This window comes from Lissotriton vulgaris, chromosome 6 (genome assembly GCF_964263255.1).
Source record: "Lissotriton vulgaris chromosome 6, aLisVul1.2, whole genome shotgun sequence".
Taxonomy (NCBI): domain Eukaryota; kingdom Metazoa; phylum Chordata; class Amphibia; order Caudata; family Salamandridae; genus Lissotriton; species Lissotriton vulgaris.
The window spans coordinates 1,269,441,054-1,269,453,889 of NC_141694.1; the positions used below are offsets into that span (position 1 = coordinate 1,269,441,054).

Sequence of the window (12,836 nt, forward strand, 5' to 3'; positions counted from 1 at the left end):
GACGGAGTCTGCTTTGTTGAAGATGTGGTGAGGACATGGGTCTGTGGGGGATCCTGAGTGGATGGAATTCATCAGGCGGATTGTGTCCTCAGTGGAGATTGGGTTCCAGTCGTTGAGGGTGTTCACGGGGGGAGAATGTTCAGCAAATGGTTGGGTGGGTTGGTCTCCGGGTTGGTTGTCGAAGCTGTTGTGGATGTCTGCAATCTTGTTGTGGAAGAAAGAGGCTAGGGAGTCGCAGAGGGCTTGAGAGGGGGTGATGTCGTTGGAGTTGGCCGAGGGATTGGAAAATTCCTTGACGATGTTGAAAAGTTCCTTGCTGTTGTGGGCGTTGTTGTCAAGTCGATCCTTGAATGCTGCTTTCTTGGCCTTTCGGATTAGTTGGTGGTGTATGCGGGTGGCGTTTTTGAAGGCGTCCTTGGTGCTGGTGGTTGGGTCTTTTTTCCAGGCCTTTTCAAGGGAGCGGCAGAGTTTCTTGGACTTCTTAAGATCCTCGTTGAACCATGAGGCCTTCTTGCTGCCCGGTTTGCTTTGACGTATTTTCAGTGGTGCTAAGGTGTCGGCGGTGTTGGATAACCATCGGGTGAGGTTGGCGGCGGCTTGGTTTGGGTTAGAAGACTGAGCTGGGGTGTTGAGAAGGAGCGATGAGGAGATCTGGTCGATGGTGATTTTGTTCCAGTATCTTTGCAGAGTTGGTTGGAGGTGGTTGGTGGGTTTCGGCTTGTTGTAGGTGAAGTGAACGCAGCTGTGGTCAGTCCAGAGGAGATTCGTAGTGTGGCTGAAGGAGACATGATTGCTGGAGGTGAAGATGGGGTCGAGTGTGTGACCTGCGATGTGGGTGGGGGAAGTGACTAGTTGTTTAAGTCCGAGGTTGGCGAGGTTGTCCAAGAGGGTGGTGGTGTTGCGGTCGTTGATCTTTTCAAGGTGGAAGTTGAGGTCTCCCAGAAGGATGTAGTCTTTGGAGGGGAGCGCGTGTGGAGTGATGAAGTCCGTGATGTCCTCACTGAATTTTGCGCGGGGACCTGGTGGTCTGTAGAGGAGGGTGCCTCTGAGTGTGGTCTTGGGGTCGATGTGGATTTGGAAGTGGAGGTGTTCGGAGTTGGCGAGGTTGGCGTCAGAACTGGTTGAGATGCGGATTGATTTCTTATGGACACACAGGGTGGCCGATTCTTCATAGCATGACACCGGCTGTATCCTGTCCTTCCATGGTGAGGCACTCTGTGCTAGCAATAACATCTGGTGCAGAACAAGATGTGTCCCTTGAGATGCCTGCCATATCCAGTCCTTTATTAAATACTATTCCTGTTACTAACATTGATGAGCTGAACTACACCTATCCTGCTGATTTATCGATGCCTGATTTACAGACCCGTTTGGCCGACCAGTCCAGATTCTCTTCTGACTCTGTTTCGGAACTTTCAAAGAAACCCTCAACTATTGCAAAATATGCCACGTTGTTTAAAAAACATTTTTTAATTCCCCCTTGGACATACATTTGGTTGATCCTATTTTCATTTTACCTTTTTATGTCAATTGGTTTTGTGTTTTATTTTTTCCGCCTGATCGATGGTCACTATGTTAAAGAAAGAACAGGAATTCGGTACCTAAATGGAACATTGGCCCCTCTTTCCTCTTCACATTCAGCGCACAGACTGAAACGAAACTTGAATACAGTCAACATTACTGCTTGGCCTGTCCTTGATGGGATTGTGTGGGATGCGGTTAGATTTCAAATACATGGGCCCACTGAAGTGATTAATGTTCTGAATGTGCTTAGAGTAAACATGGGAGATGTGATTAAACAAAATATACGTTCTGATGATTGGGATATTCAGGCCGTAGAAGCATTGTTCTCTGATTTGAAATACTATGCTGCCTTCGATGCTGAGGATCTGTATTTAGATTCTATTAATTATGGTGATTTGTTTTGTTTTCAGCATTATGGTAATCATTTTTTGCATAAGACAAATTCCAGGAGGGCTGCTGTAAATTATACACAATGGGAACATTGCCCTGCTCCATTAGGAGGCAGCTCCAATACGTTTCTGAAAAAATACACTTATTTCACAGATTTTAATCAATCAAATCCTGAGTCATTTTATTTTAAAATGACACAAAAGTCCATGTCCAAAGTTAGACTTACCGATACAAAATTGCTGTATTCGAAGTCCTTTCTAGACAGGTTGGCTGTAGATGGCTACGAGTTTTGGAAAGGAACAATTGACCTTAAATCGGTTTGGGGTACCAAAGATTGGCAGTACAAGGCACTGAGGCTTTGCACCGTGCATGTCTCATACCGAATCACATGTTGTTTCTAAATTCATCCATTTTCCAAACAACATGCTTTGGATTGGCTACTTCAAAAAAATTAAATACACCAACCATCCCAGATTTAGAGGAATATTCAGGTTGGGGTAATTATACGGAATTGTCCATTCATGAGTTGCAAGCTCTATTGCACAATTCATCCTTTAACGTTTCCAGTTTGGATTCCAAGGGTTGGCTGATGTGGCATAGGAGTGCTGATTCTTGCCAACGTCGTTTTCTGGGTTTGGCTGAAGGGTTCACAGAATTCAGACCTGTTCCCCGTTTTGAAGAAGATTATACTGTCACAACTTATTCTGTGGGGAAGCTGTGTCAGAATTGGTTACAACATTTTATTAACTGCAGTTAAACTACATCTGTCTCAATTAACTGATAATGTGGATTTGAACGATTTTATAAAAGGCCCAGTTAAAGGTAGATCTAAACGGTGGATTTATGCGATTTACAATGAAATTTGGAAAGTTTTTCAAATTGAGGCTGCTAAGCGCCTGAGAGCAATTGATCAAGCAAATTTAGATAAAATGCTTGCAGTTGTCGATAACAGTATTAACACGCTTTCTTCCCGAATTTACACGTTGAACAATATTGTGTCTTCTGTTGTTGACATTGTACATGATGAAGTGTCCGTGTTATATCATGGTCAAAATCAATTGCGTTCTGTAATGCAGTTTGCTTGGACACTACAGACTCTGAAGGCTGGTCGAGTGCCTTGGAGTTATATGAACGTCTCATCACTATTTGCCGCATTTAATTTGACTGAAAAACAGCGCATGCTTTCCATGCGAGATGCATCATTTTCTATGTTACACATTGAAAAATTAGAATCCTTGCCCTTTTCTGTGGCTGAGGTAACTGCTGCTACATGGCTTATCCATGGTATTATTACCTTACCTTTTGCTCTGTATAAATTTACAAATTGTATGAGATATATTGCTATAGGGCGATATGAACCATTGGGTAGTGCTTTTCTCCATGAGACATGGTCTTTACCATACACATACAGATGTCTAAAGGAGGGGAATGAAGTGAATCTGAATGGTGAAGAATGTACACAGTCGCCTGACCGCTCACTAATATGCAGACACATCCAGTTGCATGGTTCTTGCAATCAGGGCAAGCCTAATTTAGCCTGTGTTTTGAAAGGGACACCGGTTCCTGCAATAGTTCCCACTTTCACTTTATTGTCTAACGGTAGTTATTTACTTTTGAATAACGAAATGTGTTGTGGGTTAATGGTCGGTATCGCCTATGTGGTTACTGTATCAGAACGTGTGGTGTGTTGCAAAAATGTGTTATATCCACCCACGCATGGGAATTCAGATGTTTCCATTTGGCCACGAATACCAACCTTGAGAGCCGAGTTCAATGGTTTGAGCCGAATAAGAGCCCTATTGTCTCAGAAAGAAGTGGCCCTGAGCTCGGCCCGCGAAACTTATGTCCTTCACATAGCTAACACACGCACAGAGGTGCAGGCACTTTTAAATACTGATTTGCCGTTTCATTTCTGCGAGCTGGTTCATCAAATCTTCAATGCCTCCTCCACAACCGGCCTAGCACATTTTTTTAAATTGGTTAGCAGTGGTCTCGTAACTACGTTTGAAAAAGTATTTGGTATTATACCTGCATTCTTTCATTCTATATTCGCAAGCTTGTTTGGCGGATTCCCTGTTTTGCTGGCTTTGGCTGCAGGCGTTCTGGTGATATTTTGCTTTATAAAACATGGATGCCCATCCTGCGCAAAGAAACGCTCAGCCCCTACTGATGCAGTTTCGCAACCGGATGCTTGATTACTATGGCTCCTTGCCGCTTGGATTATCGTTCCGATTTTCCTATTTCACATGTGTCCAGCCTGTGTTTCATTGCCTGAGCTGTGATTTCGACTGGGCCATGGATTTGTGTCTCTGCTTACCGACTTCTCCTGATGTCGATTTTGATCAGCTAATGAGCCCCGTAGTTGCTCACGAGTTGGTTTGTTCTGGCGAAAGGGTTATGGCCGTGGCAGCGATGCATGGACTAATGGGTCAGTGGGACATATCCGCAGCAGCGCATGACTTTCTGGCGCATAGTATTCGCGAGAACCCACTGAGTTGTCCTCTGATGTTGCTAGAGGATTCAGTGCTGGAGGAGCACGTATGTTCTTTCCCATTGCTTAATTGGATGGCTGAACTGTTTTCGGATGATGACAGTGATTTCATGTTGGAAGCTGTAGCTACCTATTTTGCATATTCATTCAACCCATGAGTGACTTTGAAGACTTTCATTATTATGGCACGTGACTTTTTAGTAATTCTGAATGGTGCCTTTTCTATTACGAACATTCGACTTTCATTTGTTCTAGGCCTGTGTACTGGTAGTTGGCCTTAAGTTCGAATTTTTATATTTTTGTGTGGCCACTATAGGCATTCATAAAAAATTTTATTCTTGAAAACATATATACATTTACATACATTTAGCTTGGCTCAATATTGTTGAACTCTGCTTTCATGTTTTGCCTCTCATATAGTATTGGCTTATATTTTCTTCCTTTTTTAACCGTCCTCGGATCATTGGGGGGGTGTCATATGGTTACTGCGTTTCTATATATTGTGTTAAGTTAGCATAAGTTTATTAAATGTTTAAACGACATATTTTCCTTCGGCTTCAGTTTGCACACGACACCTAATTGTTATTGTAGCTTTCAACCTAGACGAAAGATGTGATTTATTTGAGAATAATATGTTATTGCTCTGATATCAGTCGTGCTTGGTACAACTGTCTGCACACTGAGAACTGCACCCTCTAAGAATAACCTAACACAAGGTTGCTGAAAGCCTGATCCTCGCACTACATTAGACATAACACAAATAATGTTGCTGCCAACATTGGGCTCTACGCGGGTTTAAGATAGAGTTACAGGGAATGAATCAACACACTTGATGCTTCGCATGCAGAGAGCTGGTAGCTGTTGATGTGATCTACTCCTACTGAGAATTAGAGGTATGGGCCCGCCCTGCTAGAACCCAAATGAGACCTTCTTAGATATAATATAATATGCTAAATAGGGTGCGCGAAATATAGGTGATACAGATTTCGATAGATTTTGCATTATAATATGCTATCACCGTTCGCTTATTATGGACTAGTGACTATGCTGCTAACTCTGGTTTTTATAATATGTATGTTGATATCATATAAGATACTGCGTTTGAGAACTTTGCATTGAAAAATAAACATTTCAAACTTGCACGTGTGTTCTTTGCCTCCAAGTTTCGGTTTGTAATGATTATATAACGAAAGAGTGTTCATGTGTTCCACGATACCTGAGGTACCCTAAGTTCATGTTCTGGATTGTCTAAGTCATTGGGAAGTTATTACTACCGATGAGACACTGTAGCTAGCTTGGTAAGGGAATTTCTGAAACTAAGGTGAGTTTTGGGTCACCCTAACTCACCCAGGTTCTAGATCTCTGTGCACAGTTCTGTGGGAGAACGGAAACCCTGCTAGAGGAGAGATCAGATCATGGCCTGCACTACCCTCAAGGACGGTCCACCAAGGTATAAATGTTGCCATAAACTTGACAGCCCAGGCTGAAAGAAAATAACCCACGCTTTGTAGTTTGCTAAAAACATAATCAGCGCAGGTAAGTGTGGTGGGGCGAGAAAGGGGGAAGTCGACACATGACAGAATAGGGAAAATTAAATAAATAAGTCCATTATGTCATCTGTCAACATCCGCCCGCCCCACCGCGCTTACCTGCACTGACCACCGCTGCCCATAATATGAGACAGGAACAGGTATTTGTATTTTTGTACATTATCTTGGAAAGAAAATGGGTTATTTACTAATGTACATTCTCATGCTCTATCTTTCCTCGTAACTGGACTTTGGTGCTGGGTACAGAAGGGAGGTGGTTTCTTTCGCCAAAAGCAGTGGGTGGCAATAGTGAAAGAATTAGGCGGTGGAAGTGGGAATCGGCAGAAGTGGGAGGAGCCTCTCAAAACCTTCAGGGCCTTTATCAGAAATTAAGTAATGTCAAAGGCATAAAATAATGAAAAGGTGAACAAGTACATAACACAAGAAATTCAACTTGTTGTGTGGCCAAAGTTCACTACTTCAGTGCTAAAATATGAATTGTTCAGTTAGCTTTTCTTCCACATTATGATACATCAGGATTATTTCCCAATTTTATTGTACATCCATTGTTTTTTTATACCTCACACAGAATCACACTCTTACCTTCAACGTGCTGTTGAGCGTTCTTATTTTATGTAACTTATCATTTATTGAGGGGTTTTTGCTGCGTTTGATGAATGATTTTCTCAGCTCCCGCTTTGTGGATGGCCTTCGGTCGCCAATGGGGGATAGACTTGCTTGTTCCAGAGACTTGAAAAGTCTCTGCATCTCATCGTTCTCTGGGCCCATACTTTGTGCTTGAAAAGAAAAACAAAAGCATTAAATATGGATCAAAGCAGGTACAGAACAGTAGACATTTAAGTTTCCCCTCCTTCGGTTCTCAATCCGATGTAACAAGAGTTCAATGTGAAAATCACCTTTTGCAGAATCTTGGGGGGGTTATTTACATGCCCCTTGCACCGCCAGTGCGTCACTTTTAATTTGGGGGAAAAGTGAAATACCGGTGGCGCAAGGGGATTATAAATAAGCCTCTTAAATTCCAAAACATAAACTGCCAAAATTCTCGTGTTTGCATTAAAATCTCCCTACAAAAAAAACCAACCTATTTTTAATTCCTAAATCCAGCCAAAGCCACTTTCCATATATTTCAGACTCAGCCGCGGCCCGTGCAGGTAGAAGCGGTGAGGTGGTGGGGCGGTGGGGCCGGGTGAGGGAGGATTTTGACAGACGATGACCAGTCACAATTAAATAAATAATTAATTTGCCCTGGTCATCGTCTGTCGGAATCCCCCCTCACAGGGCCCTACCGCTCTTCCCTGAACGGGCCGCGGCTGTTTAGACTGATTTAATGTATTATTGTAACTGCTGTCCTAGAATATATGCCAGCCGAAATGTTTACTAATTATGTAATGTCGGGGGTTTTGTAGTCTAGGTTTTGGAACATTTGCTTTTAAGAAAATATGTTTTTTAAAGTTTATGTTTCAACGTACTATTGCTAAAATGATTCACATTGGATTATTACAAAGCCGTCTGCCTCATTTATAGTAGGGTTACGGGCCATTTGTGGTCTTCACATTACCCTCGAGTAACGCAGTAACATGCCTTACAATGCAGTAATACAGTATTATTGCGCGGGATAACATATAGCAGATCACCACCAACCACAGCATTAGCTGGACATGAATATAAAACCTGCACTAAAGTTATTATCACAAGTTTTGTGGTTGAAGTACAAAGGGTGAAAATTAATAGATGCCTATTTATTTAATGCTCAACATTATAAATATATTATTCAAATAAGAGGCATTGAGATGCCAAGGAAAAAAAGATTCATATAGTCACTCGAGATCAAAAACATTTAAATAAAGCCAATAATATAACATTTTAAGATACTTTCTCAAAAGGTTACATTTCATAATAATAAATTATGAAGGCCATCATTTGACATTTATGTTTCCCAATATCATCTTGCATCCATTGATCTACAGTAGGTGGCTGAATTTCTGACCCCTCCCTACTCTGGGCACTAAAAGAAGTGTAGGATAGTGTAAGATAGAGGGCTGATGAGGTGTCAAGTGAAATCCAGACCAGGTAGCCTTGCTTTTGAGAAACTCGGCATTCAGCCATGCCTACAGCAGGCTCCTCCGAAAAACTTACGCCCGCTACACTTTGTTAAGTTCTGTGTGATTCCACTCATCATAGCCCAAAAGAATTAGGAGCAGATTTACAATAACTGGCACAGCAGTGATGCACTATTTATTTTACCTGATGTTAGGAACGCCTTGCGCCACCATGTGCGGCGCACCGTGGTGCAAGAAGAGACAGATGCGTGACCCATCTGTCAGAGTATAGGTGACGAGGTGCTGGAGACGTGTCGCAAGCACAACGGAACTCCAGCACTGCTCAGGGGCATCCTATACTTGCAATGCTGCGTCACTCCTTACGCCTGCTACAAGAAGGCGTATGGTATTGACGCAGCATAGACGTAAAAGTGACTCAGTGAAATCTTGTAGAATTCACTGCGTCACTTTTATGGGGCTTCCTTGCGACAGAACGCCCACCCTGCATACATTATACCTGGTGCAGGTATAATGTATTGCAGGGCTTTACAACTTGACGTATCTCACTAGATGTGTCACGTTGTAAATTTGTCACATAGTAGCGCATGGTTTACGATGCCGCTGCATCACAGAAGTGATGCAACAGTGTCGTAAAGATTACACAAGGGGCTTGTATATCTGCCGCTAAGTCTAGAGAAGGAAAGCAGGGACAGTAGATCCAAACTTTTAATCTTTTCAAAACTATTGTTACAGAACCAATGCACCTTGCAAATATGTGAATTGGGTCTGACTTGAGGGGTGTACTTGTATTTCCTTGGATTCTGGTCATTTGCCAAAAACTGGGAGATGTCAAGACCTTTTGTCTTCTATGACTGGGCTTAGAGACCGCCCATTGCTTACTATTGGTTGGCTTCCTTGTTACTCTCATTTACTTGCCTTTTATTGGTCAGCTGCTCTAGGCTTCCTTCCACTTTGTGTGCTTGTCCCTCTGCTGAAGAATAGACGTCATACTCATGTCCTCCCTGTGCTTATTTCTTTAGGCGCTGCTTTTTTCTTTGTGTTTAAGCACTTTACCACAGGGCATTTTTCAGCTGGATTGTGGTGTGACCTTGTATTATAAGGAATAAAATACCCTCTGATGTACATTAAAAGGATATTGAAAGTCACCTCATTGATTTATGCCCTTCTGCCTTGTTAACCTATATATTCCTGGAACTCCTTGGTTATTTGTAATATCCTTATATTGTACGCAAGCTGTACTTTAACATGCAGCTCCCTTTGTCCAAAAGCAATCTGCTTCACTTCATGGAAGCGGGAGCAGGTTTTCTGCTCTCGCTTCCATGAAGCAAAGCATAGTTTGAAATGACAGGGCGGGAGCCGTGCTCCCGTCCTGCCATTGCAAACTGAAATGTCCTGGGGGTGGGCACCCTGGGACATTGTCGGAGCGAGCCCTGGGGGTGGCGGTCCCCAGGGCCATAGAGGGTTCCGCGTGGCCCCCCCTCCATTCGTGATAATAGCCCCGGGGAGGTGATGGTCCCCTGGGCTGAGGGTCCGTAACGGACCCCCGTATTTCAATACTAAGGGCCCCAGGGAGGTGGTGGTCCCCGGGGCAGTGTGGAGGACTCAAGCCCCCCCACACAATTTTTTACAGTAGCCCCGGGGAGGTGGCGGTCCACGGGGCCTGGGGAGCCCGTGAGGACCCCCACCCCATTTAAATTGAAGCCCCAGAGAGGTGGTACTCCCAAGGGCTGTGGGGGGGCCGCGTTCCCCCAAACATTATTTATAAAGCCCTGGGGAGGTGGAAATGGTCCTTGGAGCTGCAGATTGCCCCCGGGACCTTGCCCACCAGGGGGCTTAAAACAAAAAAAGTGCATGAGACCACGATTTTTGCTGATTTCTTTTATTTAAATGCTTTTTTGGGGACCCCCTGAGCAGGCCTAGGGGGTCAGGGTGTTTCTACCCTGCCCCCTTCTCTTGTTTTTATTCTTTTTTGTTACTGTTTTCTTGTGACTCGGCTGCCAACACTTTTTGGTTTTGAGTGTTGGCAGCCAATCAAAATGACGCTCATGCTCGGGAGGGTTCGTAAATCCACTGTGGTCAACGGATATCGATATTTTTTACTTTTAAATTTCCCAGGAACTACTGAATGGATTTACATCATTTACAGCACAGAGTGCACTCTGGACCAAGAGCTACCTCTCTGCCAAATTTGGTGTAATTCCGTTCAGCAGTTCGGACTGTTTGCCACGACAAAAGTTCCTACGGAAACTAACATTGAGAAAACATGTTTTGGGACCCCCTTTTTTTTCGGCCTCTGCTTGAAGAATCACCCTGAAACTTTCAAGACAGGAGCTGACCTGAGCAGGCCCTTCATTTTGAAAAATTCATGAAGATTCATCAAACGGCGCCATAGATATTGGCAAATCAAAAAACGCTTTGCCTATGGAAACTAGGTCCTAACTGTAACTACCTACTGGTGACTGCAAGTAGGTTATATATATATATATATATTTTCACTGAAAAAAAACAAAGGGTACAGAGACGTTATAGTCAGGCTCAGGTTTCAGCCTGGCCCCCCCACCTCAGACCGATATTGCCCTGGGGATCCCATCCCCCGGGCATGGCCAACTTGTTGTGGAACACAGGGAGAGCCTGAAGGTCCCTGTGGTTCCTGACGGCTCGCTGCCTCCTGCAGGAGCCACAGTGCTGTTGGACAGAGGGACCTGCAAACATGCAGTTCCCTCTGTCCAAAAGCAATTCTGCTATGCTTCGTAGAAGCTAGAGCATTTTTAATGGTTTCGCTTCCACAAATCGGAGCAGAGAATGCGTCACAGAGCTTTCTCCGGCTCTGACCTGAAGATCTAGAACTCTCTCCCATTGGAAGTACACAGAATCTCCTCCACGGTTGCTTTCAAATTATAAGTAAAAAGATTCATTATGAACAAGTTCTTACCTGAAATGGGTTTGGATTGTCTGCTTTAAGATATTGGACCTACACCTTTCAGTTCGCTATTTATTAACTATTGTGATGTTCTTTGTTGCACCCTTTTGTAACTGTTTCGTTTGATATGGTTATTTTACTCCTGTACTTCCATGATTAACTTCCCTCCCGCCAAATGTGAAGCACTCTGATATTCTTCGGGATCATGTTTGCGTAATATAAAACTTTATAAATAAATAAAATACAATTAAAATAAATGGCATGGCGGGAGCGGTGTCAAACCATAGCAAACTTCAATGTCGCAGGGGTGGGCACCCCGGGGAATTGCTGGAGCTGGCCCTGGGGGATGTTGCATCACAATATTATTTCTTCATTTTCCGTAAATTCAAACTTCAATTCCCATTTTCTTCAGCGATTCTCCTTTCCCTTCACCTGTGGGTTAAGGTTCTTAAATTAGCTTTCCCACATTAGTCCAGTGGCATTCTTCTTTCAGATTAAATTTACATCAGCCCATACTTAATTTGCAGATTATCCCCAGATGAAGGCTTCATAGCCGACATGCAGTTGGATTCATGAAGTATACATACCAATTACATTGCATTCCGGGAATTGAAGTTTGAATTTACGGAAAATGAAGAAATAATATTGTGATCCAACAATATCAATAAACATTGAAATCTATGGACATTGAATGGTGTTTTTATGAATAAGGCAACTAAAAATGTAAACCTTTTCGAAGGACCTTTCAACCAGTGCCCGGGGGACATACCCCACTTGCATGGAGATGCAACTCTATTGATATTCACCATACTCCGGATCAGAGAGTGATACCCTGTAGCACCGTGCACCTTTGCAACCACAAGCTGAATTTAAGGCAGTGCACATACTGATGTCTTATATCAAAGACATCTCAAATTACATCACTGATGACATCATCCAGTGAATGTGTGTTTCTTTAAAGTTTGAATATATATATATATATATATATATATATATATATATATATATATATATATATATATATATATATATATATATATATATATATATATATATATATATATATATATATATATCAAACACTCAGAGTCACCTCACAGATGGAGCCCACACGGGTGAAACTTTCTGCATGATTTACTGGAGACTTTGCACAATGGAATGCTCCGCCAATGTTGGGACCGTCAATTGGGACGAGGTGCTGCTTATGGTGACTGTTTACGTGCACACAGGAAGTGCACCGTGCAGTGAGCGACCCACTGGGGTTTTACCGTGTTTTTACGAACTTCACTGACGCCACCTCACATGAGGAACACTTCAATCGCACCACCAGTACCAGAAGCCTGCGGGAGCAGCCACGCCCACTGGGGCCAGTACTTATTGAATCAGGTGCGTTTGGTTGGTGTTAGTGCAAGTTTACAAGTCAGCCTGGGACGAAGGGCAGGAGCCCGAAACGCGTCGGCGTTTGACTTTTGACATACCTTTGCTGCTGGCGGAGCATTCCATTGTGCAAAGTCTCCATTAAATCATGCAGAAAGTTTCACCCGTGTGAGCTCCATCTGTGAGGTGACTGAGTGTTTGATATACATACATATATATATATATATAAATATATATATATATATATATATATATATATATATATATATATATATACCAAGGTGTATTGAAGAATGAGTGGGTGTATAAGTGTCTGAATGGATGATTTAGTATGTGCGTGACTGATTGTATAAGTGATGGATTAAGCGTATCTTACTGAAAGCATGGGTTAGTGAGTAAACTGTGTCAGTCTGTCAGTTGGTGTATAAGCGGATGCATGGGTTGGTGAGTACCTACATGACTGTCTATATGGGTTATTGATTGGTTGTCTGAGTATCTGTATGGGTGCCTGAGTGTCTGTGTGA

The 12,836-nt window shown here is 43.0% G+C and overlaps 1 protein-coding gene across 4 annotated transcripts in view; it reads right to left on the reverse strand.

Annotated features, from left to right (window-relative positions):
• The window catches only part of IPCEF1 (interaction protein for cytohesin exchange factors 1), a 511,939-nt gene that overhangs the window by 12,273 nt on the left and 486,830 nt on the right, over nt 1-12,836 (reverse strand). For all 4 annotated transcript variants that reach the window (XM_086927393.1, XM_086927391.1, XM_086927392.1 and 1 more), the window contains one exon: nt 6,538-6,731. In XM_086927393.1, coding sequence (XP_086783519.1) covers nt 6,538-6,731 — 194 coding nt within the window. The remainder of the gene's footprint in view (nt 1-6,537; nt 6,732-12,836) is intronic.